Source organism: Podarcis raffonei, chromosome 6 (genome assembly GCF_027172205.1).
Source record: "Podarcis raffonei isolate rPodRaf1 chromosome 6, rPodRaf1.pri, whole genome shotgun sequence".
Lineage (NCBI taxonomy): Eukaryota > Metazoa > Chordata > Lepidosauria > Squamata > Lacertidae > Podarcis > Podarcis raffonei.
Window position 1 is genome coordinate 50,831,499 of NC_070607.1, and position 27,652 is coordinate 50,859,150.

Genomic DNA, 27,652 nt, shown 5'->3' on the forward strand with positions numbered 1-27,652 from the left:
TAGAGAAAGCTGATAAAATAATTATTTTGCTTCACAATGTGTAGAAGCAATTTTGATCAAACCATTTTGAGTGACCATCAACTTAAATAGGTAACCCTATATATAGATGATTCCTGCTTCTTGTGGAACTGTGGTGTAGGAGTGAAAATTCTGCCTGCCCCAGGCAAAGATCTTGAAGAAATGTTTGGCAATGTTCCTAATTTTTGCACTGAGGAGAAAGGTCAATGAGAATTAACAGGGACACCTTTTCCCTATCTCCCAACAGAGGTAATCATACTCTGTGACCAAAGCAGTTTCTGTGCCAAAACCAGGCCTAAACCCTCAGTTGAAGATCAAGTGAGGTCAAGGTCAAGAAGGTCAAGAACATCAGTTTCTTCCAAGAGCACCTGGATCTGGTCTGTGACCACCCACACATGGCCTTGCCCAAGAAGTGGAACATGGCAGGTAGCTTGTAATTACTTAGATTTTCTGGATGGAGGGAGGGTGTATTATGAAACAAAATGTTCAGGTACTCTTTTAAACAGCTACTTAAGAAGTTTTTTGGGGGGGAAGTGTGTAGGGGAAGCATGGAAATCCATCTCAGCCATGGCCATTAACTAAAGTGAGTCCACTCAGGGTGAAAGTTAGCTAAATGCAACCCATTATCATTATTATCACCTTTTTCTTTGCTGGTCCAAGTTGTTTATTGGGGAGGTTCCATTTCAGAGGTGCCCTCTTTATTATCACCTATTCCTCCTGCCTGGACCACAGCAGGGATTGCTCCCAATTTGTTTGGGGCAGGGAGACCATAGTGCAAAGGCAGAGACATCACACTAGTCTGGGCTAATATTGATGAATTACTACTCTGGTGAGTTAAAAAAAATGTTTGTGTTTTTTCTTGTAGTTATGTTCTTTTCTATTCCATAAAAAGAGCAAAGCAAACAAAACAAAACAAAAACCAAACCAAGAAACTTTCCAGCCATCAGAAATTATGTCTGTTTATTAGTGACCATGGGCTAGCTATAGTAATTCAAAATTATTTCTAGATTCAGTTATCTTTTATTTTTAGTTGTAATCTATAGCAGCACACCAGCAATAGACAACATAATAACCAATACTTTTTTCAAACTTTTATTGTAAGCGACAACACAATTGAATAGATTTTCTTTATTTGAACCATTTTATGTTCCTGAAGCTTTTCTTTTTCTATTCTTTCGGAGGTGGCAGCCATTTTGTGTTAGGCAACACCCCCTGGCAGCAGCCATTTTGTGACTGGCATTGTTGGCATCTTTTTCAAATTCCATGTGTGCCCCCAGATCCAAAAAAGGTTGGTGACAGTGATAAATGAGAATATGTTTTTAGTTTTCAGTTATTGTCCATAATGTCAGAATATACGTGACAGAGGAGATAGCATCCTGAATTGTGTCAGTGTGAAGGCTGGTTAGTTTAATCCTGCTCTTGTGCAACCCAGACCCTGGGACTGTGTCTGAGTGTAGGAGTCAATTACGTTGCTCCCTTAATTTATGACAGAGACCGGCAGTTTACTCACATGGTGTTTATTTACTTTTTAAAATGTGTTTATTATTATTTGCATTTTCAAAAACAGGAACAGGGAGCATATTTAACCCCTCTCCACCTCTCCTCCCCCTGTCCCACTTACAACTTTGTATACTCACATGGTGTTTCGTTGAGATTGCCTTCAGAATAAATAGTGAGTGAATATAAATAATCATTTACCAAGTAGTACCAGTGTGGACGTTATCACTGGTTGTTTGTACTGTCCTGCCAAGTAGTGAGTTTTATCAATCACTTGTTCGATATCTTATCAGTTTCAGAAGTATGGTACGGTTATCTTCACCATTTAGCAGGACAATGTATCTTTATTGTTAGATCTGCTTTATGCCTACTTGCTTGTGGTTAATATGGGGTGGTAGTGGAGGATAATCAATATTTTCATCATATAAGTTGGAAGATGAGTTCAATCTTCAAAATTTATAACCATAACTATGCATTGTTTACCTTACAGGGTAAGAATGATCAGCCAAGTGCCCCACTTAGTGTGGCTTTTGGTGCAGCAAATGCTGACAACGTGATGCATAAATGATGTTTCAACTTTAACATTCAAAAGGGAACCCATGTGTGGGATCTCTTTTATTTATTTATTCATTTTATTAAATTTGGAAACCGCCCTTCCTTCAAAGATCACAGGGCGGTACACCACATAAAAATACAAAATATTTGTTTTCGGAACAGTTCAAAGTACTAATTACCTTTAAAGTCCTAAGCTGCTTAGGACCAGGTTACTTGGAGAACCATCTTCTCCAATATAAACCTGCCCATATATTAAGATCTTCTCTGCATCCCACCATCTTAGGTAAATTTCTTAGGAATGTGCTAAGGGTTGTCTTCCTGGAGGCCCATTTAAACCCCTCTAATGGCTTTTCACTAGTATACATTGTTAATCTGGCAGGACTTTGACCTAATCAGCTGATTATTTTTCACTCTGCTGCATGATTGTTTTTGGTCTTTAGCTCACATTTGGCCAACCTGCAGGCCGTATGCAGCCCTGGCTGCTTTCTGTGCGGTCTATCAAGCAGTGCAGAGGCAACGTTTTTTCGGCACTGGGAGTGCAGTTAAAGCCTCCACTCCCCAGTGTTCCCAATGTAGGCAAAATTGTTCTTTCACGTAGATGTGAATGAATGGTTCCCAATATACAACTGCACATGGCCCTCAAGGCCAAAAAGATTGCCTACTCTTTTTTGTTTATTTTAGCTGGATAATGGTTTTACCTTTTCCTTTTATACTCCAATATGTGATCTTATTTTGTTGTAATATTAGTTCTATTGTTGTGCTATCATGCTTTAATTATAAGGAGGCTCTGCAAGATTCTATTTCTATGGTGTTCCTATTAACAATATTGAACGGAGGATTCAAACATCATTGGGCCCGTAAATAGATGAGTGCAAAGAAAGGGAATTTGCAATCAAGTTGTATATTTTCAGCAACTGCAGAGTCAACTATGTTTTTAAACTTAACATTAAAAAGGTAAAGGAACCCCTGACCATTAGGTCCAGTCGTGACCGACTCTGGGGTTGCGGCGCTCATCTCGCTTTATTGGCCGAGGGAGCCGGCGTACAGCTTCCGGGTCATGTGGCCAGCATGACTAAGCCGCTTCTGGCGAACCAGAGCAGTGCATGGAAACGCCATTTACCTTCCCGCCGGAGCGGTACCTATTTATCTACTTGCACTTTGATGTGCTTTCGAACTGCTAGGTTGACAGGAACAGGGACCCAGCAACAGGAGCTCACCCTGTCACAGGGATTCAAACTGCAGACCTTCTGATTGGCAAGTCCTAAGCTCTGTTGTTTAACCCACAGCGCCACCTGCGACACAAACTGAACATTACCTGTCAACCTATACTTCATGTGGGAGCTGGAACTTGCATCTGTAAATGTTAGACACAGGCTGTTTGATTCTTTTTCCTGTGCCTCTAACTGGCCAAATTATTGAAGTAAGTTTTGTGGAATCTACTGGACATTTCCTGTGTAGATTGACAGTTGATATGTGTGAAAAGGTCTTTTCCATTGCAAATACCCAGCTGGTGGAACTCTCTGCCCAATGAGATCTGACTGGCCCTTCTCCTTGATATTATTCTTTGAAGATGTTTTTGTTCTTGCAGGTTTTTCACTTTGCCAATAAATGGTTTGTGCCTAGGTATATTTGGGGTGAAGACAGGAGTGCCTGGCGTGCTCTAGTCCATGGGGTCACGAAGAGTCGGACACGACTAAACAACAACAAATATCTGGGGCAGTGCTACTGTTTTTCACTTGGTTGATTCATCAAACTTATTCTTAAAGTATGAATGTTGACTGCCCTGGACATTCTTTAGAGACGGAAAGGTGGGATAAAAAACTTTAATAGTTAAAATAATGATGAAAATGTTCCTTTAAAAAAAATTCCCAGGAGTTGTTAGCAAGCTCCATCCAGATCATGGCTGATCAGAGGGGGTCCTACGGACTTTGAGCTCAACAGGGCTCCTCAGATTTAGACCCTTGATGATTTTTAGGCATTTTAACAAGTTTCATAACTTGTATCACGTTTTGGTATGATGTGCCACAAAACATCTCATCTAGAAAAGTGTTACTGATTAATAATAATAATAAATCAAATCGTGTCGCTTCTGGGGGGGGTGTTTGCCTTCTTTTGTTTTCCTCATGTTTTTTTTTTTATGAAAGCTTAGGAGCCTCAGGAGCTGGAAATAGCTGGGGCCGCTCATTTTAGTGGGAGTAAATGTTGCCAAAGAAAGCTTCTCTACCGGGAGAAGACCACGGCCTGGTGGCCGGGCGGGGGTAATCGCTCCTCTTTTGCCGCCCTGCTCTAAGAGTCCTCCGTTTCCTTCCTGATATTTATTTTTTAAAACAAAACAAAAAAAAAGAGTCACTTGAGTTAGTAGCGTGCGTCACACCTAACGTAGCTCTCCCCCCAAGGAAGCGAATAAACATGCACAGGACGGAGCGGCAGAGGTCTTCAAGACCGGACGCCAGGACCTTGAAGCGGGTGCGGCGGGGGCAGGAGGAGCAGCCCTGCCAGCAGCGCTCGGTAGTTCTGCAACAAGTGCACTAAGCACGCTGTGGCCCTCGGGGAGCGCCTGCAGCCAAATCCGAGGGCGAGAGGGAGGCCTCACAGCCCTCTCCCTCCCTCCCCCCAACCAACCACCTCCGCCCTCCAGCTTGGCGGCCTCTTCACCCGGCAAGCGCGCCTTCCTACGGGGCGAGCAAGACGACTGGCTCCTCCTCAGTGAGGTAGCTTGTAGTCAGCGCCGCTCTGCCAATCACCGGCAGCGGAGCGCTCGGGGCGGCCCCCTTTAACTCTGGGGTGACTCCGAAGCGGGTCTTCAGAGGAGGAAATAGTGGCCGTGCAAGCAGCTCTCAGGGACGCGCCGGTTCTCTCCTCGTCCTCAGGCGGGTGAGTCGTCGGGCCGCTCTCCGATGGAGGCTGAGGGAGGGCGCTGAGGGGGGCATCTCCCGAGTCCCGAAGGGGCCGGGGACCGGTGTCCGGCTTCACGCGCTTCTGCCTTCCTCTGTTGCCAGCCACGCCCTGTTTGCTCGGGCCCCGGCGCTTCGCCTGCCAGGCGTCGGGACGGCAGAGAGCCGCGCCCGGCAGCCCTTTTCTTTGCGGTTTCGCAGAGCCGACGGGGAAAGCGGCTTCCTTCCTTTTGGTTAGTGGCGCCTGACAGAGGCCGCGCAGGGCGTCTCGGCAACTTTTGACAGGAGTAACTCCTGGGCCTCAAGAGAGGCAGGAGCGCCGCTTGCTTAGCTCCTCCGGCCGTGGGCCAAGGAAGCTTCCCTCCCGCCTTTCCCCAGAGACAGCAGCGCCTGCCTTCGGGGTGGAACGAGGAGGGGAAATAATTTTTTTCAGGAGCGGCCGCCAAGGCTCAGCGGCGAGAGGGATGTAAGCGCTGCAGGGTAGTTTCGAGGGGCTCCGCGCTGGTTCTTGTGGAAGGCTAAACCTTGGGGTCGGTTGCTGTGGTAGAGGCCAAAAGGAGGCCTTTAGGTCGCCTCGAGGTTTGAGCGAGGCTTCGGGTGCCTCTGAAGGGTGAGGTTTTAGCTTAACTAAAAAGCACAGGAACTGTAGTACAGGGTGAAAGTGGCAAGGCAAGTTAATGTGGGAATCGAGACTTCTGTTAGGGGTGCCTGTAGCTAAGTTTAGCTAATCTCTGTCACTTCTGCTTCTTCTCTCTTAAACACTTGCCTATCCTTTTAGCATTCATACTTTGCTGTCAAATTTGCTTCCAGAGATGATGGAACTAGTTGCACCTGCAAGAATGAAATTAAGCTGATTTTGTAAGAGAAACCAGTTGCGCCACAAATCCATCCCCTCTTGTGATCCTGTTGCACAAACTCTACTATGTAGCTAATTACATAAATTTGGGATGGGAATAAGAATAAGGTGTAGGTAGAGCAGTTTACAGCCCTCATTCACTTAGGAGAGGAAGATAAATGATGGGTATGACTTGTGACCATCCCCTTCCCTGCCCCTTACTTCCAATGGAGTAGTTTTCTAGTTACCCTATACAGCCTCCACCCAAACCTTGTTCCAAAGAATTAAGCGTAACAGGATTAAATAAGCTTTTACAGTATTTGTGTTTATACAGCAAAACATTGCATTCTGAAGATCTTTCAAACCCAGGAGATTACTAACTGCTTTTAGTTACTTTTCATAGATCTGACAAGTCACGCCACAGGCGCACAGTGTGATGTCACTCAGTAGCTTGGTGCCTTGGATGTCATCTTGGGGATGATCATCTGATGAAATTGGTGCTTGAAAGATTAGGTGCCAGCATCAACCTTCTAAGAATCTTGGCAATTGTGATTTTTAACATGTATTCTATGGTATTCAAAATCATGACTTTAAAAAAAAAAATCAAACTTATTTTTAGGCATAACAGTTCTTCCTGCCTTATAGCTTAAAAATGTTCCTGCTGTGTCCTGCAACACCTGAGATCTTGTGTCTTATTCTCTTACATCATTCCCTGTAACTATTATTTAAAACACAATGAAAAGTAGTTAGTGGATGCCTTGTAGTAAGTAGAGAAATAGTGGACTGCTTAACCCTGGCTCTGGTAGCTCTTTTTTTGCTCAGTTAGTGCATGCCAAGTAGCATCTGCTCCAAAACAGGCCCTATACTTGCAAAATAGGAATACTGAAGATGTCTTCTTCTTTGGTAACCCCTTGTAGCTGAGTAAGATTGTCTTCCATGAACACAGTCTTACAGTGAGTCTGTAAGTGACTGGAGGAAAATTCTGGATCCACACATCCTTCCACAATGGGCGCATAGGTTTCTGGGTGGGAGGCAATCATGGTGAGGGTTTGCCAAATATGCCTTCCTCTTAGCTCGTTTCTCGGTTTTGCCCTGAGTTTGTGCTTCTTCAAAGTTCGTGACACCTTTGGTAAAGGCTGTTCTCCAACTGGAGAACTCGCAGACCAGTGTTTCCCAGTTATTGGTGCTTATGCTACATTTTTAAAGATTTGCATTGAGAGTGTCTTTAAACCTCTTTTGTTGTCCAACAAAAGACTGAAGATGAGAGAAGACAGCAGTGATTTTGTGTGTGTGTGTGTGTGTGCGTGTGTGCGCGCGCACACACACACACACACAAAAGATCTCCATTCCACTTAAATGCACAGTTAAATAAATGGTCGTCCCCTGTTAAACCCTTCCAGAGTGTCACAGGGTATAGGCCTTAGATCTTCTGGCAAGGAAAGGCCACAAGTTAATAGGAACATAGGTCCATCTAGTTCACTACACTGACTGACAATGGCTTTTCAGGGCTTCAATCCTACTTGGAGATTTAAGGAATTGGACCTGAGACATTTTGCATGCAAAATGTATGCTCTGCTGAGCAAGCTCTTTCTTCTTACATCTGCAGGGGAAGGCTGATGGCTTCTTCAGTGGCTACCAAGCAGCTGGAGGCATTTAAAAGCACCAGACAGGTGCTTTTTGATAATAAAAAAAAATTGAGAAAGATGTGCGAGACAACATGTTGCATCTAGTTTAGAAGAATGCATGCAAGCTCCCTGATCTGCCTACATGTGCAACTCTTGTTAGATTGGAGTTGAATTTCAAAAGCAAGCTTTGCGATTGCATATCTTAAAATATTTTATCCTAGCATACACTGTAAAAATACCGTATTTACTTGAATCTAATGCTCAACTTCGTTGGCCAAATTATGTTGCGAAAATTAAGGTGTGTATTAGATGACTCATTTACATTTGCCAGCAATTACTTTTTATGATTTCAAGGTTCTGAAAAATGAGATGCGCATTAGATTCAATGGTGCATTAGATCTGAGTAAATACGGTATAACCCCTGCCTGGTGTTGAAGACCCTGTATACTAATTGGAAGAGAAAGGTGTCATCATTAGGCCACCCTCTTCACCATGTCTTGCCCCCATCCAGGAGAGCTGCTAAGCACTGCTATGATGTCTGTTCTCTCCCTGTCTGGTGGAGCTTTGATTTTTTGGGAAGGGAAGTAGCTCCCTGGCAGAGTAGCTGCTTCCAGATGGTGCCAAGTTTAGTCCAGGTAGGGCTAGAGGTGTTGCCCTCCTTGCCTGAAACTGGAGAGCCATTGCTGCCTGTCAGTGTTGACACTCCTGAGCCAGATAGATCAATGTGTCTGACTCAGTAGAGCTCATCCTATATATAAGGCATTAGGCAGCTTTCTGTGTCCCTATTTAAACCAGCCTTTAATTAAAAGCCATGAGAACCAGCATTTTGCATTGTTTTTAAGGGAGGGGCCATAGCTCAGTGGGAGAGCATCTGCTTTGCATGCAGAAGGTTCCAGATTCAACCTCTGGCAGCATCTCCAGGTAGGCCCCTATCTGAAACCTTAAGGAGCTGCTGCCAGTCAGTGTAGACAGTACTGAGCTAGATAGACCAGTAGTCTGACTCAGGAGGGAGCATCCTATGTATTTTTTTCTTCTAATCCTCCAAAACCTCCTAGCAGTCTCCCCCCTTTAATTATTTCATAAAATGCATACACACTGGCTGGTAAACTTAGTGGCCTGCAGCAATTCTGAGGCATCCACTTGCTTGCCACCCAGGACACCTTTACTCAAGACACTGATTTAGGTGGGCACCCTAGATTGTTTCATGGGCACATTTGAACAATGTGCTGTATGAATGAGACAGGTGGGTGCAGCATCAACACTTACTAATTTTATTGATTTATAGCCCACCTTTTCCTCTGAGGAGCTCAAGGTGGTATGCATAGTCCTCATTTTAACTCTCACAAAACCCTGCAGGGTTGGTTAGGCTAAGAGATGCTGACTCGCCCAATGGTACCCAGTGAAGTGAGTAGAGATTTGAACCACTCGGGTGGAGTTGGCATGCAAAGCAGTTGCTCAATACCACTGACCTACAGCCCTTCCCAACACCTCTGGGAGGCTGTTGGTGGGAGAAGAGCTTACTTCAAACCCTATCTGTGAGCCCAAACTCAGTTCCTGCAACACAAGGGGTTGGACCAGAACAGGCATTGGCAAACTCGGCCCTCCAGATACTTTGGGACTACAACTCCCATCATCCCTGACCACTGGTCCTGTTAGCTAGGGATAATGGGAGTTGTAGTCCCAAAGCATCTGGAGGGCCAAGTTTGCCTATGCCTGGACCAGATGACGCTTGGTGTACCTTCCAACTCTTCAGTTATATCATTCTAGGTTTGTTTCTGGCTGTGTAGGGTTAAAATGCTGCCATGGCATTGGCAACTTCCAGGAAACCTATGGGTGAGACCAAAGATAAATGCCACATCAGCTCCAAAGGCTTGGTCAGATCTTGCATATTTAGAATAGAAATTATGTAAAGTTAGAACTACAGTGGATCCTCCGGATACAAACTTAATTCATTCTGGAGGTCCGTTCACACCCCGAAAACACGCGCAGCGCAATTGTGTGCTTGTGTGCGAGGCCCGCGGAGTGCTTCTGTGCATACATGTGAGGCGAAACCCGGAAGTACACACTTCTGGGTTTGCTGCGTTCACAACCCGAAAGTTACGTTACCCAAAGGTAACGTAACCTGAGGGTCCACTGTACTATGTAGATAGTAATTATTAATGTAAAGCATTCTTATATTGCAATTTAGTAATAAAAAAAGACTCCCTGGATAGTAGTTTAGAAGTGACAAAACAGTCTCTGCCCTCAGACTTACAATCTAAAAGAAACTAGGAGGGAGCAGCAAAAATTTAAAAATTGGGCAGTGTTTCTTAGTTACAGAATTCTTGTAATGACCTGCCAGAATTTAAAGACTTAAAGGAGCACCTCTTCCTAATTTGTCAAGAAAAATGAAAATGTGATTATATCAGTAACTGCACCAGGCCAATTAGAGACAATATGTCTAAATCCAAAGTGCAGTAATATAAACCCTACCATTGACTTTATTATGACTTGCTGTATACTTATAAATGTCACACTGGATATGCTATCTCTTTTGGGTTACTAGACTTTCTGCCACTCACCCTGATTCACAATAGAACACACCTAGCTACATAGCTAGGCTGGTTTGGTGTTGCATGTATGGTATAGGTTTTATCTCTACATGTCTGTAGCAGCTTCCTTCCAGACGTGGCGATTCTTTCCTTATTGGCTTTCTGCCTTGCCTGTCTTCAGTGTTCTAGGTGAGTGCATGGAATGTACTTGTGGGAAATGCTGCTGTTACTGGCACACTGCCATGCTGGACCAACACCTTACAGTAGTACCTTGGGTTACAAACATCTCGGGTTACAAACACTTTGGGTTACAGACTCCGTTAACCCGGAAGTAGTACATCGGGTTAAGAACTTTACCTTAGGATCAGAACAGAAATCGTGCAGTGGCAGCGGGAGGCCCCATTAGCTAAAGTGGTACCTCAGGTTAAGAACGGTTTCAGGTTAAGAACGGACCTCCGGAACGAATTAAGTTCATAATTAGAGATACCACTGTACTTGGGTCAGAGAAGCGTAACTCCAATTCTGTGGAAAGAGCTGCACTGGATTTAGAGTAGTGCATGTAGTTCCCCTGCACAAGGCACCAAGCCAAGGGGGGCACAATATAATATTAATAGCAATACATTTATTTCTATGAGTATTTAACTGAGAAGATTCATTTAAAAAGCAACTGTACCAGAAGGAATTATTGTGAAAATATGAAATATGGGGCGGGGGGGGGGGACACCAAATTTTGTCCTTGCTCAGGGCGCCATATTAACAAATTTTGCTGCTGGGAAGAGAAGTTAAATCAAAATCAAGCTTGCATTTAAAATAATTATTATTCACAAATCTTTCCCTGGTTCATCTAATGTTTAGTACCATTAATCACAACCACATAGGTATCAATCTAACTTGGCCGCCACCATTTGCTGTCCCCACCCTACCTGCAGTCTCTGGTGAAACTGATTAAATTGAGGCTGGGTGGGTAAAATTATGCATATAAAATTAAAGTAGCAGTATACAGGTGAAACTTGGAAAATTAGAATATTGTGGAAAAGTTCATTTATTTCAGTAATTCAACATAAAGGTGAAACTAATATATGAGATAGACTCATGACATGCAAAGCGAGATATCTCAAGCCTTTATTTGTTATACTTGATGTTTATGGCATACATCAATTACTGCCTCAATGCGGCGTGGTATGGATGCTATCAGCCTGTGGCACTGCTGAGGTGTTATGGAAGACCAGGAAGCTTCAATAGCAGCCTTCAGCTCTTCTGCATTGCTCGGTCTCATGTCTCTCATCTTTCTCTTGGCAATGCCCCATAGATTCTCTATGGGGTTCAGGTCAAGCGAGTTTGCTGGCCAATCAAGCACAGTAATCCCATGGGATTGTAATCAACATGGGTGTTGGTCCACTGTGCTTCATTAAGTCCAGGGTTAATGTAGCCATCTACCAGGAGATTTTGGAGCACTTCATGCTTCCTTCTGCAGATGGGCTTTATGGGGATGCTGATTTCATTTTCTAGCAGGACTTTGTCACCCGCCCACACTGCCAAAAGCACCAAAACCTGGTTCAATGCCAATGGGATTACTGTGCTTGATTGGCCAGCAAACTCGCCTGACCTGAACCCCATAGAGAATCTGTGGGGCATTGCCAAGAGAAAGATGAGAGACATGAGACCGAGCAATGCAGAAGAGCTGAAGGCTGCTATTGAAGCTTCCTGGTCTTCCATAACACCTCAGCAGTGCCACAGGCTGATAGCATCCATGCCACGCCGCATTGAGGCAGTAATTGATGCAAAAGGGGCCCAAACCAAGTACTGAGTACATGTGCATGCTTCTACTTCTCAGAGGTCCAATATTGCTCTATTTGCAGTCCTTGTTTTGCTGATTTCATTTAATATTCTAATTTTCTGAGATTGTTAATTTGGGGTTTTCATCAGATGTACGCCATAAACATCACAAGTATAAAAAATAAAGCCTTGACATATCTCGCTTTGCATGTCATGAGTCTATCTCATATATTAGTTTCACCTTTTAAGTTGAATTATTGAAATAAATGAACTTTTCCACAATATTCTAATTTTCCGAGTTTCACCTGTATATAGTGGTGGTGCAGTTAGATCAGGGATGATGGGAGCTGTAGTCCCAAAACATCTGGAGGGCCAAGTTCGCCTATGCCTGACTTAGGTGCTCCTTTGATTTTGAAATGCCTCCCCCCTCCCACCGTGGCAATGGACTTGGAGAGAAAGTAGTGGGCAGCTGAAGCTTTCCCACCCTTCTGTGGCACCTGACATCACCATCTGGAGGTGCATGCCTGGGGAATCATTGGATCTGGACTTCGCACACTATTTCAGACACTAATACCCCCCCTTTAGAATTCTATGAGTTAGATTTTATCTGCACAATCGGAATGAGTTTCTGGAACCAAATGCTTTTTCTGTGCAGCCTGAGCAGAAGCAGTCACCATTAAGAAAAAGAACTTGGAATAGGCCAATATATGTGGACTGTCCCTGGATCAAGCGACTTTTCTTTAAGAACCAATCACAGTCAGTCCATTGTTTGAAAAATAAGACTTTAGAGCCTTCTTGCCCCAAAATGGCAACTAGACATTCCATTTTGGCAGTTGCAAGCTTGGTTTAAGGAGCCATTTGGCACCTAGCTTATATATCTTTAGTTTTTAACACTGGCTGAAACAAATAGTAAATGGTTCATATAACATGAATATGATTTACAGATTCTAGCATCTTTTTAGAGACTAATTTATGCCTGCAAAGTATACTTTAAAGTTATGAAATGAGCTACATATGCAATAGAAAGGTATGAATGAATAAGGAGGAAAGGAGCCAGAGTTGCTCCTGTGGTGCCATTTGGTCTAGGGCCAGTCTTGCTACTGCCCATGTCTGCATTGCTATCTAGAAGAAACATAACATGACTGGGGACACTAGGAAGCAGGACTTGAAAATATATTTTCTCTGTGCTAGTGTAAAATTTATTGATGGCTGGGATTTTTCTCTCTCCAGTCTGCTATTAGGCTTGCCATATTTTGAAGATCAAAAAAGGGGACACATTACTGACTTCTACTTTTAACTATCGATCGCTATGATGGCTCTCATTTTACATACCCATAAAAGAGTATGTGTCCTGGAAAAAGAGGACATATGGCAATCTTAATATGTGGCTTTGGGGCCTGGTTACCATGATCATGCATTCTCATCAAGCAGACTCATGGATGATTCATGTTACAAGATCATCCCATCAGAGGCTATCCCTGAGTCATGGGCCTACTTTATTTCACCTGGGGGTCTATAATGAGTTTGACTTTGGATCTGTGTTAACTTTCATCTGCCTACAGTATTCTAGCTAGTCTGTTTCCTACTGCAGCACTGGAGTACCTCAGATTCCCCATCCCTTCCATAATGGATATTTGTGTATGGAGGGAAAGAGGCATGTTTTGTGGCATTTGCCTGTTCTCGCTCCTTATCTGAAACATTATTAAGTAGAGAGGCTTATTTACGTACAGCTTGGCTCTCAAGGCTATAAGAGTTTGAACTGCTCAGCAGCAGTTAGTTTCTCTGAATAATTTTGCCTTAGGGCAGGCAAGATCTCTGTGTAAACCAAGCCTGGATTATCTCCCGGGAAACGCATGTGACTTTAATTATTGACATTGTCCATGAGTTCTAGCTGGGAGGAGGAGAGAGAGTATAGTTACAAGTGGCTGCCATATCAAGGTGGAGAACTAGTGGAGGTACCGTAGCTATCTAGGACTCTTGAGGTGAAAGCAACCTTGATTGGCTTCTGCTGGTAGAGCCAATGCTACTTATTCCTGTTTGTGCTTGGGAATTCCCCCGATAATTAATGAGAACAATAACTTTCCTTTAGGTGTGACCTTGCAACTTTTCACTGAGTTGGAGAATACAAAATAATAGTATCCTATTCCTAAAAGGCTGTGAATACTAGCCAAAATTATAATGACCAGGCTGGAGAGGGAAAGTCATGCCTGAAAATGGTGAAAGAAATGCATGGCGTGACCCAGGAGTGCTGAATGGTGGCCTCCATTGGAAGTAATTTTGATTTATTTAGTAAATATATAAACTTTAATTTTAGTTCAAGATTCCCATAGGATATGTTACATTTTGAGGTTAGGATGACTTCCTGAGCCTTGGGATGTAAATCTGTTAGGAGTTTTTCAGAGAAATAAGAAGATTGGGAGAGTTGTATGAGAAATTGGGGTCTGGAAAGTCTGGAAAGCACAATTCAAAGTGTTGGTGCTGACCTTTAAAGCCCTAAACGGCCTTGGTCCAGTATATCTGAAGGAGCGTCTCCTCCCCCATCGTTCTGCCTGGACACTGAGGTCCAGCTCCGAGGGCCTTCCCTCACTGCGAGAGGCCAAGTTACAGGGAACCAGGCGGAGGGCCTTCTCGGTAGTGGCACCCACCCTGTGGAACGCCCTCCCATCAGATGTCAAAGCGATAAACATCTACCTGACATTCAGAAGACATCTGAAGGCAGCCCTGTTCAGGGAAGTTTTAAATATGTGACATTTTAGTGTGTCTTTCATCTTTGTTGGAAGCCGCCCAGAGTGGCTGGGGAAACCCAGCCAGATGGGCGGGGTACAAATAAATTATTATTATTATTATTATTAATATTATTATTATTATTATTATTATTATTATTATTATTCAGTAAATGCATTTCGGTCTCCTTCGTAAATAATTTTTTGTAGGCTTGGTTCCTGAGTGTGTCTATCTGGGAACCACAAATATGAGCCAGATAGCTGCTTAAGGAGGTGTATATTTCGAATGCCATAAGGTTCGTCTGCCTCCTTTGGTGTACATAGTGGGGAGCCATGGCTTGCTAATAAGTACAGTAGACCCTTGGGTTATGTTACTCTCAAGCAACATAAACTTCGGGTTGCGAAAGCGGCAAATCTGGAAGTATTTTTCTGGGTTTTGCCGCTCGCGCATGTGCAGAAGTGCTCTATCGCACTGCGTGTGTGTGTGCAGAAGCGGCGCCTCTGGATACGGATTTTTCGGGGTGTGCACAGACCCCTGGAACAAATTAAATTCATATCCAGAGGGTCCACTGTAGTGGCATGTTAAATCTCAAAGGGGCATGTGGCTTGAATAGACAACTGAGCCACACATACTCCTGCCTTGCAACCTTCAGGCCTCCCAAATGGCCACTGCAGTTATCTTTTGACCTTAAAGTATTTTTGTAGTTTACTATGGCTGTCTGGACCTGTTGTGGCCCCTTTCTATAGCATGTTTGGATTTTTAACACAGCCTGCAACATGTTAGAGAACTACAGTAAGAGAAGTCTCTTAAGGGCTTATTCTAAGAAATGCCTTGCTATTAAACAGAAGTATCAGCCTTTTGGATATATGATTGGGCTTGTTTAATGGCAGACGTGTGTTTAATGACTAGATTGATCATTAGGATTTATAGGAATAATATGTGGGCTTTTGACACCTCTCTGTGTCAGAGTTGCTTTTCCAGGGCTGCCTTTTCCCTATTGCTCTGGATATTTGTGCAGCCCCTTGGCAGGCCAATCATAGGAGCATTCCAGTTCCCTCCCCCATCTCTGCATCAATATGCTATTGAGAGATTCCTCCCTGCTCCCATGTGGGTGGCAGTACCAGGCACAACACTTCTATACAAGACACTAATGTGGGTGCAGGGCTTTGTGTTGTTGGCTATAGAACGTCTGTGGGTTGGAGATGCAACAAAGCTATGGGCCTGACAGGATGTATCAGAGAGTTGCCAGGCCCCGGTTTGCAGAGGTGGGTGGAGCTGGAATCCACATATGAAAATTTGCAGCAGTACAAGTAGAGACACAAATGAACTTAATCCCAATGTGTGTGTCTAGTTAATCTCTATGGATTCCCACTGGGAAGCACATGGTGGATATAATTCCTGGTGAATTATAGCCATGATCCCTTTCATTTGTAGTCACAGCTCAGAGGGATGATTCCCATCCTCCTTGATGGTGTCCTGACCCTTGCTCTTTGATCATCTCACTTGCTTTGTTTTTTGTTTTTTTGAGAACCTCGTTTTTTTTTTACTGAGTAGGAGGATTATCTCAATTGAAGCACTTCTCTCCCCCAGGCCCTGGTTGGGAATCTGTTTTAAGACCCCTCACAGCAACCTGCCAGAATGCAGTTGGGGCAGATTCCTACCTTGGCTGTCCTTCCAGTCTGACCTGATAACTTTGTTATGTAGTGGACAGAGGTGGATGGTACTTGGACAATACAATATGGTCATATTTTGTATGGTAACGGGTTTCTGAGATTTTTGCAGTCCCTGCATTTTCCCATTTACTCAAGGGATAAGGAAGACTGTGCTGTATTTTCTGTCTGACTATACAAAACAGTTGCTCTTAAGGCTACAGTGGGGCTGGGCTGCTGCTGTGTGAGCGGGTGCCGAGCTGAATTCACTCCTTCTCCCAAACAGGCTGAGCAGGTTGGGCCAATATAGGATAGAGGAAGAACAGCAATTCCTGCATCATCTCTGTGCATTGCTGATTTGGCAAGCCTTGGTGCTATGCTTAGGACCTGCCAGACTTGGGACTTAACCTTCAATCATACGATCATCAAGGCATAGGAAAACCTAGCTATTTTAACATATTAATGAGCAGTGCCCATTTCATCAAGGAGAGAAAGTTAAAAGGTACTTCAGGGTCTTTTCATTCACTGCTGAGATATAAGCAGTGTTTGGTTCCTCCTCTTGAAAGCTTTCCATTCTGACTGGTAATTTAAAAAACTAAGAAGTGGTGCTTGAATTTTTCATCTCTTCTCTTCTAGTCTCTCTTCCTTTATTTATTTATTAAATTTCTATACCGCCCTTCTTCAGAGAATCACAGGGCAGTTTACAATATAAAAACAGAAAAATACGTAACATAGTAACAAACAAAAACAATAACCCTGCCCCCATAGTTTAAAAGACCTTATACAGTGGTACCCCGCAAGACGAAAGCCTCGGAAGACGAAAAACTCGCTAGACGAAGGAGTTTTTCGTTTTCTTAGCCGCTTCGCAAGACGCATTTCCCTATGGGGTTGCTTCGCAAAATGAAGCTTGCCCTGCAAGCTCCGGGGATAGCGGGGAAGCGCAGCGCGTCTTCCCCGCTGTCCCCAGACCTCTTTTGAAGCAAGGGGCGGCGGGGAGAAGATCGCTTCTCCCCGCTGCCAGCCCCGCAATCTCCGGGGACAGAGGGGAAGGCGCGCACGCCTTCCCCTCTGTCCCCGGACCCCTTTTGAACCAAGGGGCGGCAACGGGGAAAAGCGATTCTCCCCGCTGCCCCTTCCCTTGCTTTAAACAGGTCCGGGGGCAGAGGGGAAGGCGCAGACGCCTTCCCCTCTGTCCCCAGAGATTGCGGGGCAGGCAACGGGGAGAAGCAATCTTCTCCCCGCTGCCCCTTGCTTTAAAACAGGTCCGGGGACAGAGGGGAAGGTGCGCGGCGCTTCCCCTCTGTCCCCGGACGGTCTCCATAGGAACGCATTGATTGATTTTCAATGCATTCCTATGGGAAACTGTGCTTCGCAAGACGAAAAACTCGCAAGAAGAAAAAACTTGCGGAACGAATTAATTTCGTCTTGCGAGGCACCACTGTACAGTGATCCGTGCGGGATTCACGTTCGCAACCCGCAGCGTCCGCAACCCACAGTGGTGCGTCTGTGTGCACACGGGTTGCAATTTGGTGCTTCTGTGCATGCGCAAAACACAATTTAGCGCTTCTGCGCATGCGCGGCTGCCATAACCTGGAAGTAACCCGTTCCGGTACTTCTGGGTTTCGGCGGTCCGTAACCCGAAAAAGCGCAACCTGAAGCGTCTGTAACCTGAGGTATGACTCTATAATTTAATTAGTCAAAGAACTGGGAGAAGAGGAATGCTTTCCCTTGGGAGAATATTCCACGGATGGGAGAGTCACTGCAGAAAAGGTCTATGTTGCCTCCCTCCGGACCTCTCATGGAGTAGGCACACAAAGAAGGGCCCTGAATTATGATCTCAGGGTCTGGGTGAATTCATATAGAGAGAGAGGCAGTCGTAGAGGCATTGATGTCCTGAACCGTTTAAGACTTTATACTGTAGGTCAAAACCAGCACTTTCAAACTCACTGAAAACTGGGCCTGGAAACTCACTGGCAGCCTGTGCAGTCATGCCTGGATTGGCGTAATATGTTCAAATCATCCTGCCCTGGGTGAGCCTTTAGTGTCACAACTTCTTTTGGATTGTATGCCTGGGGGCAGAGTCTGCCTTATCACAGTCATATGCAAGCCTCTGTGGAGAGAGGAATGCTTTAAATGATTATAGTTTGGAATGCCCATATACTGAGGCTGGGTAGTTGTTGTGACCTCCTGTCTCTGGGAAATACAGTACAGTGGTACCTTGAGTTACAGACGCTTCAGGTTACAGACTCCGCTAACCCAGAAATAGTACCTCAGGTTAAGAACAGTTTCAGGTTAAGAACGGACCTCCAGAACGAATTAAGTTCTTAACCCGAGGTACCATTGTACTGAGAGGTGTGCTTCAGGTGCTGAGAGGAATGCTTAGATTGCCTAGGCAAGAGTCATATTCTACAATAGCCAGGACCTTTTTGCTCTGTGAAGTTCCTGGTTCTCATAAAGGTGGTTATGCTGAATTGTAACCATGTAGATGATGTGTAAGGGTAATATATTCAGAAATGCCCCTTAAGCACCTCTGCAACTCCTTGTCCATCCTCTCTGGCTATGTTTCCCAGCTATTAGAGTATCTTCTCAACTATCATGTTGGAGATTGGAAAGAACAACTACCAATATCAGGCATGGTTTGCTTACCACAATTCTTCTACCTGTGCTGCAATTAAGGGCTTTTCTTTCATCTTCCTGGTTGATTTCCCAATTTAAGGGGAGTGAAGAGTAGAATCTGTGGCTTGTTGGGATGTGTTTCTCTTACCTCTGGGCTTTTCCTGCTCACTAGCTCTCAGCTTCTGCAAGGAACAATGGGTCAGCTACCTCAGAATATTGTTATCCCTAATTCCCTTGCTATGCCTGTTGTATGATGGGTTTTTGTGCACTTTAGTACTATTTCTCTCTTCCTGCACTAGCAGCCAGTGTCTGGGGCTTACTCTTGGTAAACCTAGTAAGATTATGGGGATTAGCTAGGTTTTACCAGGCATGTGTTAGGCCTTCGTAGCACCTTTCAAACTTGGGTCAGTTGGCAAAGTGGGAGAGAGACATATTTTTCAGGAACTGATTAGAGTTTTTCTTAATTTATTGACCCCGCTTATGAGGCTTGTCAGTATCTTTTGGACTTCCTGCAGCATTTGCTTCTTGCCCCCTGAGTCTTTGGTTGGACTATTTGTATAGGATTGAAGAAGCAAAAGATACTGAACCCTAGCTGCTTGAACATCTGTGGGTGTAACTTGGAAACTATAGGAAAATATGGCTAGAGATGATTAATCAAATCTAGCGTCATTCAATCATTTTATATTTGACTAAACAAACAAATAAATTATTATGATCCCCTTGTAAACATGAGTGTTCCTGGTTGGCTACTGCCCTTCCTGGGTTAACTTTTCCATTTGTTCTGCTTATAAGCTTGACTTCTTCATACACTGATTCTGTTAGGCAGGGTGGGGAGTCCATGGTGGAAAAACTATTGCCTTTAATTCCCTGACAGCTTACTACGAACACTGTGGAAAGTGGGGTGGGAGGAACTCTTGATTTCTTTTCTCTCCCTATTGACTTCAATGGGAGAAGCTGAGGTAACTCTGGCTTTACATCAGGGAAATGAGAAGGCCTGGGATTCGGTGTCTGAAGTCTCTCCCCAACTCCCCCCCGCCCCCTAATTTCTGACCTTCCTACTGCTGGAATGGTAGTGAAGCTGTGCCACACTACACTGGTGAGGAACCTCCCCCTCTGTCTGCAGACCTCCTTTGCAATAGAGAAGGAAGTCTTTACAATTATTGTTAATTTAATCAGTCTTAACTATTCATATATCTTTCTAACAATAGATTGTTCACTTGGTTTATGGGTATTTTTCCAAGCTTTGACAGTAATAATCCTGCAGTGATTATGATATGTAGAATCTGGATTTTGTATGGTTATAGGGGTCTAATAAGCAGATCAGAGGGTCTAATGGAATTTCAAGAGGCAAACATTCAACCTTTCTTTTCCTCTTTGGTGGGGGTACATCAAAGCGAAGAGTGAGCCTGAAGTTCTAATGAAAACCTTTAAAAATCTCTAGGTGCTATTGCTGTTTGATAATCCTACATTTGTTTCTTTTATTCTTTATTCACTTTTATTTTAAATTGTTCTTTGAACTCTCCAATTTGCAGAACTCTCCAATATGCCATGGACAGTTGTTCTTGGCAATCACCTTCCTTTTTTCATACAATCAGTTGTACTACTTTCAACTTTTTAGAGCTTCTGTAGTTGAACCATTAAACTTTCCTTGCTGTCTTTGAACCTACTCCAGACTTTAGGGGCAACAAGCTTTGTGTGTGCATATGTGTTTGTGGACCTGAATTGAAATAACAGATGTGATCTTCTGCAACCTGATACATGGGTTTTGCTGAGGCTGCGCTGTTGGCCATGCAAATATCCTGTAGCCATCTTGGGGTGCAGGAATCAAGCATCTTTTACATGGGGCCAGAAGCAAGAGGATGTTTTGTGAATCGGCACAACAAGCCAATTCCTTAAAATCTTTTAAAAGCTGGGCAAGTAGGGCTTCTATGACAGAACTGGCCTTCACCATTTGAGTCTAGTTGGCATGTGTGTTGCTTTCCTAATCTACGACTTCAGAGAAGGTTTGTTCTGTACCTGCTGGTGAAAGAACATTTTGAAAAAGGCGTTTCCTTTTTCTTGGGTAATCCAGGGCTGCCTGTCATTTTGCACCGAGTGGGGGGAGGTGCATTGTGCTGCAGTTCATGCAGAGCATTATTGGGGATGTGCTTGTGACTTGTACAGCATGCGCTTGGAGTGATTCTAAACTACAATTGTAGGATGGGGAAGAGTGGCTGTTATAGAGAGATGCTTGTGCCTGATTAAACAGTTTATTCCTATATCTGTATAGGCATGCATTTTGCTGCAAATGCTTTTTGTGCAGAGCTCAGATGGGCAAGAGGCACAGAATTCCCAAAATCATACTGCCTAATAGCAAGAAGTGTTTAGGATCATGTGATCTCTCATTTTTCAGCTCTGTAGCTGGTCATATGAGGAGGGCCAAGTTGGCACTTGGAAGATTCTGAGAGGAAGTGATTGGATTGCTTACTTCATTAATATAGTTGACAGTTCTGTGCAGGATGGGGAGCAGTGCTGTAGAAGCATTGTATGACTGGACCTGCAGATAATTCAAGTACTATTGGTGTGACTCACTCTTTCTTTCTTGTGCAGAACAGCTGAACTACTGTTGCCATGGACTCACTGGTGAACATGTATCAAGACTTCATAAAGAAAGCAGGTGAGTTTGGCTTACTCAGCCACAGTGACCCACTGGGGCCTCAAGAAGAGAAGTAGTCAACTTTCTGGCTGCCTTACAGATGCTACCTCCCCTGCCCCAGGTGTAACAAAAGCTTGAGGGTCCCGGCGTGACTCAAACACTTAACTTATCCTGCCCTAGATCCATAGGGCTGCTGATAAAATAACAGAGGGGGTGTTGTTGGGCACAGTGCATACCTCTGAACAGTTCACTTTTCCCTTCAGACCCACGGATTTCTTCATATCCACTTATGGGCTCACCTTTTCCTATGACGGGCATCTTGCTGGGTTATATCTACTTTGTACTGTCATTGGGGCCACGCATCATGGCCAACCGGAAACCTCTGAACCTCAGGAAGTTCATGATTGTCTATAACTCCTCCATGGTAGCTCTGTCGCTCTACATAGTCTATGAGGTAAGCATCTCCTAGATAGATTAGCTATAGCTTCCATTGGTGGGATGTTGCCGTTACTGCTTGTGGTGCATCCCCAGTGTCTGTTTCAAACTCCTTCCTACCCTGGCATATGTAAAGCTTTATGGGGTTAAGAGGCTTTGGGGTGGGATGCACCTAATGGAGCCTGACAACGGAAACCATTTGTGCAATGGGCCTTTGGTCTGGTTACATTAAGGTGTTAATGTTCATGCAGGGTGTGGTTTTTTTATGAGGATGCTAATTTCCATGAATAAACTCTTTCACTCTTCCTATCAGGAATTGTTCACATGATGACCTAGAAGTGTAGCAAGGCTATGCTTAACAGACAATGTACAAGTTTCTACTAGCTGTAATTTACTTTAATATATCAGCTGGCCATAATCGTGCAACAGTTGTCTAGTGTCTCCATTGTAGCCTTTTATACAGAATGGTACATACATGTGACTTGGGAATTGCACAACCCCTTCCCAGTAAATATGTTTTCTCTGTCAGTGTTTATGTGATGGAGTGCATCACGCTTACTGGTATTCCATTTTCTTAAAGCTGGCAGGGGTAGCATTACCTGCTCAGGTCAATAGGAGAATTATCTTAAGAAGTGCCTCTTCTTTAAAAGTGTTAAGTTACAAATTAAGTCTATTGGACTTGCATTGTAGCAGCTGGATGTACAAGGGCATTGCTGGACAAAACTACATACATAAGCTGATTTTAAAAACTATAAATATGGGGAGATAAAGTGTGTGTATATATAAGTCAGTATGCAGAATTACATCAGAGTTAGTTATTTACAACACCACCTAACCAGGTGGGGATTATTGAAGAAGCAGAGCTAGCACCCCATCCACCTAATTGTTGAGCACGGTGGTTGCAACAGAAGTTGGGGTGGGGTATTGTGGCAGCATGGAGCTGGTGCAGCAATCAGACCCGGATTGGGCCCAGTGCTATTAGCACATGATAGGGGCAGGGCTGTCCCAGCACCAACCCTGCAAAGCCTTGTTTGGGGGCTTTCTGTAGACTGCTGCCAGCAGCCCTTCTGCCTGCCCATTCAATGGGCAGAAAGAGGAACGCTATGTCAGCAGTGACACTGGTGTTACTCTGCAGGTGGTGGCTTATGGAGTCTGGCAGCCCTGGATGAAGGGACACCTCTCCAGTATGTATGTGTGTGTGTGCGTGCATGCGCGCACACACAACACAGTGCAAAAGGAATTTGGATTGCTGTGACAGCTGAAAATTCCACAGGGTTTTGTTCCAATGGTTGCTCATAGAAGTGCCTAGAAGAGAGATTTGCATGGCAGAGAAGCTGTATGACATGTACCTTGTACAACCTTCCATTTCGGCACTAGCTTGGTAGCCATTGGTGACCTAAGAGTTCTATGCAGATGAATGAATGGACTGCTGGTGGCTGCTAAGGAAGGAAAGCTTGTCCCTCAGCTTTGTCCTCCTCCAGCCTGTTCGATAGCAAGCTACTTTTATTTATTTTATTTTAATTTTCCTGCTAATAGGATAGTTGCCTGCATTTTAATGTTGACCATAGAGAAGAAGCTTCTCTTTCTCTTCAGTGAGCATGGAAACGTAGCTGATTAGCCTCTTATAAAACTACAGTGGTGCCTCGCAAGACGAAATTAATTCGTTCCGCGAATTTTTTCGTCTAGCGAATTTTTCGTCTTGCGAAGCACGAAATCCCATAAGAAAAAGGAAACAAACTTGCAAGACGTTTTCGTCTTACGAAGCAAGCCCATAGGGAAATTCGTCTTGCGAAGCAGCTCAAAAAACAGAAAACCCTTTCGTCTAGCGAGTTTTCCGTCTTGCGAGGCATTCGTCTTGTGGGGCACCACTGTAGTAACACAAATTTTAGGCTTGTAATTTTTGTGGGTATGTTTACAAAGCTGAGCTGGTGAATGTAGTATCATTGAGAAGTATCTGAATGGTGGCTCCTTGTTGCAGTTCCTTATGTCAGGCTGGTTGACTGGTTACACTTGGAGGTGTGACCCTGTGGACCAATCCCAGAATCCCATGGCCCTTCGGGTAAGTTCTTTCATTCTTTCAACCCCATATCTTGACTCACATTCCCCCATGTGTGAGAGTGTTCTTGTTTGTTTTTTTAATGTAGGCACAAGCTTGGCAAATGTTGCAATTCTATGGTGGGATTACTTCAAGAGGAGAAATGGGGATTCAGAAGGAAGAAAAAATGAGGGTAGACAAGTAGGGTGGAGCTTTATGTTTTGATGACTAGGATTTCTGACATTGCTCTTTCTTGGTAGATGGTCCATGTAGCCTGGGTCTTCATCATCTCCAAGTACATTGAACTGCTTGACACAGTAAGTGCTTGTTTTTTGAGGCCTACAGTATCTTGTTTGGAGCAGAAATGGGTATGACTACACATTTGTATTGGCCTTAACAACACTTACCAGATGTGGTCAGACAGCCCTACTTATTCTGACATGGATCATTTGTGCAAATTAATGGTGACTAACGTTTATATTCTACTAACACTAGTAGGTATTTCATTGGGATAGGGTGGTTTTTGTTCATTTTCTTACAGTATGTACAGTTGATATTTATTAGCTCACTGAAGATGATTGGATTGTTACTATTTGGAGTCTGCAATGGTGCTTCCTCTCTTTTATACATTCTGGAGTAATGGCCCACTGGCCAAAATGAAAAGCCCATCTCACTCTAATCTCTTGCTTCCAGGTGATCTTCATCCTAAGAAAGAAGAATGAACAGGTGACCTTCCTGCATGTGTTCCACCATTCAGTGCTTCCCTGGAGCTGGTGGTGGGGTGCCAAATTTGGCCCAGGTGAGATTTAGGGAAGGCATGTATTCTCTCTCTCTCTCTCTCTCTCTCTCTCTCTCTCTCTCTCTCTGTGTGTGTGTGTGTGTGTGTGTAAATTCTGTTAACATTTAATTGATTTTTAATGGGCCTATCTATGCTTTTAGCTGTTTCTATTTTATCTGCAAGCCACCTTGAGTCTCTGCATGGTGAAAGATGATGGTGATGAATTGTTAACTTTTGGAATAAAGTACAGAGCTTTTAGAATGGTAAAAGTTAATATTGTATAATTTTTATATCAAAGGTTCTCAACTTTTTGGGGCCTGGGGGCTCATTTGGAAATCTAAATTTGTCGTGGGCACTTCAAAATAGCATTTCACAGAATACTAACTGGAGATGATTAGGAACCCCCCCCCCAAAAAAGCCCCCCAAAGACAACAATAACAAACATTTCTGACTTCTTTTACTCTATTACCACCATGACCACCATATTCGTGGTCCCTGGTCTTGCTATATGTATGTAGGACTTGGTCATATCTCAGCTCTTCCTTTACCATTTGAATTTAATCTTTCTCTTATTTGTTGGCCTGCAGGAGGAATGGGCTCATTTCATGCTTTAGTGAACTCGATAGTACATGTGGTGATGTACTTTTACTATGCCCTGTCAGCTGCAGGGCCTGCCTATCAAAAGTACCTGTGGTGGAAGAAGCACATCACTGCCATTCAGCTGGTGAGTAGGAAAGGGAAAGGGCCAGGCCACTCATGCCAACAACTCCCAACTTTGGATGGTACAACCAGCCTGGGACATTGGTCTGACTTATTTCCTTTCTCTTGGCAAGAGCTACAGGAACTTATTTAGCAATTGTTTCCTGTGCTAGACTTTCTGTGTTCTCCCTCTCCCAGCTTGGAACTACCTGTCCCTAGGGCTGTCTATTTCCTCCCGTGGGTAGGGGAACGGGATATAGCTGCCTTCTTTACTCCATAACTTTCTCTTGCCTCCACTCACAGTTGCAGTTTGTGCTCGTCTCCATCCACGTCTCCCAGTACTACTTCATACCCAGCTGTGACTACCAGTACCCAATCTTCATCCACCTCATCTGGATTTACGGCGTTATCTTCTTCCTCCTCTTCTCCAACTTCTGGTACCATTCGTACACCAGAGGCAAGCGTCTGCCCAAGGTCATGACACAACCTCAGCAGAATGGCTTTCATGAGAATGGTGCCATTTCTAACGGCAAAGCCAAAGCCAACTAGGAGGTGGGTGGGATCAAGGTGTCTCGGACCAACCGAACCCATGTCTGGGCCCATTAGCAAGACCAAGTGCCTAAAGACTGTTGTCTTGCAGTTCCAAGCCACCTTCCCAACTGCTCTATATCCCTCACACCTGGCCTTCAGCTGTCCCAGGGGAGAGAGGCTGCTTGGGCTGTTGGTGCTGGTTTTAGCCTAAGGTCTTCAAAGTGCCTGTGTCTGCCCTGGGCTGGGCTCCCTCCAGAGCTGGACCAAAGCAGAACTCTGCCAGATGGGACACACCTTTCCATTTAGTTCTATGTACTCCATGTGATCCAGGTGGGAATTTTGTTCCTCTGCTTTCCCTAAGTTTGTGTTGCCCACTGTTCATTCTCTTTACCCCATTGGAGCCCTGCCATTCATACTTGAATGTGAGTGGTCCCTTGTTGCTGTGGGTCTGACTCCCCCAGAGAGATCTATTCCTGCTCTGTATGCAGGTGGGGTGCTATAGGCCAAGGGCTTCATTCTTGCTGCCTTGGCTGGCCTCAGCGTTCATCCCTCCACATAACTCCCCAGTTTTTGGTTGCTCTGATCCCACAACCTTAGCAATAACTCTGGGCTCTTGCTCCCCATGGGTTGATGACCACAGATACTTTTGCTGCACTGAAGCCCAGGGAGAAGGACCTTTTTCCAGCTTGCATGCTGTTGCTCTGTGTGCCTTTTTATTATTATTATTATTATTACTGGATCTGCTCCAAGGAGCAGACGCTCCCTGTATTCTAAGCCTTGGGGAGGACTCAGGAGAGGTGCCTCCCTTCTACCTGAGTTTCTCACTTGTATTCACAGAAATAAATGGACAGAAAGAGAGTAGTGATTCTTGTTCTTGATTTCAAGGCTTTGGACCCATGACTGGTCAGGCTTGGGTGAGAAGAACAAACATTTCCATGGGCCATATTGACTATAAAACAGATGTTGACATTCAGTTCCAATGAGGTGCTCCCCTTCAGTCACCTTGTGCCTTAGTTGGGGTTAGTTTAAGGAGTGGGGATAACTGAAAAATTCAGATCAAAAACCTATGAAGTATTGTAGTGGCCACGTTCTGGCTTGCCCAGTGTAGTGTCGTGCCTCAGGTGACTTCTGCTAGAGGACCACGACTTGAGCAAAGCTAACTTTGCTCAAAGGTTTTGTGCATTTGTTTCCTAGGCTCCTTTCTTTTCTCCCTGCCAGGCTCAATGCATATTCTCCTTTCCTTACATGGAAAGTTTTAGGCCAGCTGCCTTTCTGTTTTTTACTGATTTATGTTCTTGCCCAAGCTCCAGCTGCTGCGAAATATCCTGTGCCTGAAGAAGCCCTATTCCTTGGTGCCATTTGTCTGTAGCCTGAAAAGTGGCACTGCTGTTGCTACTGTGTGTCACACCCAAAATAGGCCTGTGTTAGAATTGGCCAACAATGGCAGATCTTTGATCTGTGCAGTATCCTATAGATAGTGCTAAATGTGGCTACAAGTGTTGCTGGATAGAATAATCCAAGGCATGGCAGAATGCATATTTTGTTGGAATAAATCTTGCAGAGTGACTTGGTTACGTAAGTGTCTCTCTCTACCTCAGTGCTAGGGCTAGACTAATACATAACCTGGATTATGTGCCATAAGCAATGCTAGATGTACTACTACAGCTTTTACCACCAGCTATTTTAGCCAGTTTTCAGATAGGATGGTCCTGTTTTAAAAACTTTTAAGCAAAGTTTATTGTTAGATTGAATTACAAGGTTTTGTAACACTTAAATCTCTCCACTGCTGATCCCTTTCTGTGTCCTGCCTCCTTCCTTC

At 44.2% G+C, this 27,652-nt stretch overlaps 1 protein-coding gene across 3 annotated transcripts; it reads left to right on the forward strand.

The window, feature by feature from the left end:
• The first annotated feature begins 1,200 nt into the window (after positions 1-1,200).
• On the forward strand, positions 1,201-26,691 carry ELOVL1 (ELOVL fatty acid elongase 1). Of its 3 annotated transcripts, none has more exons than XM_053392776.1 (8): positions 1,201-1,306; positions 21,310-21,376; positions 21,619-21,809; positions 23,769-23,849; positions 24,086-24,142; positions 24,519-24,624; positions 25,191-25,327; positions 25,606-26,691. In XM_053392776.1, the coding sequence occupies exons 2-8, from the start codon at positions 21,331-21,333 to the stop codon at positions 25,849-25,851; spliced, it is 864 nt and encodes a 287-aa protein (XP_053248751.1). In that variant the 5' UTR covers positions 1,201-1,306; positions 21,310-21,330; the 3' UTR covers positions 25,852-26,691. The 3 variants fall into 3 exon arrangements, with proteins under 3 accessions (XP_053248751.1, XP_053248752.1, XP_053248750.1); XM_053392777.1 differs by lacking the exon at positions 1,201-1,306 and adding an exon at positions 4,782-4,944 and having other exon boundaries at positions 21,315-21,376; XM_053392775.1 differs by lacking the exon at positions 1,201-1,306 and adding an exon at positions 4,784-4,944.
• The last annotated feature ends 961 nt before the right edge of the window (positions 26,692-27,652 follow it).

Excerpts from the sequence above, each read along its gene's own strand:
- ELOVL1 (XM_053392776.1), top strand. The coding sequence starts at position 21,331 with ATGGACTCACTGGTGAACATGTATCAAGACTTCATAAAGAAAGCAG. Across the intron at positions 21,377-21,618 it reads AGACTTCATAAAGAAAGCAG|ACCCACGGATTTCTTCATAT; the intron begins GTGAGTTTGGCT and ends TTTTCCCTTCAG. Across the intron at positions 21,810-23,768 it reads CGCTCTACATAGTCTATGAG|TTCCTTATGTCAGGCTGGTT; the intron begins GTAAGCATCTCC and ends TCCTTGTTGCAG.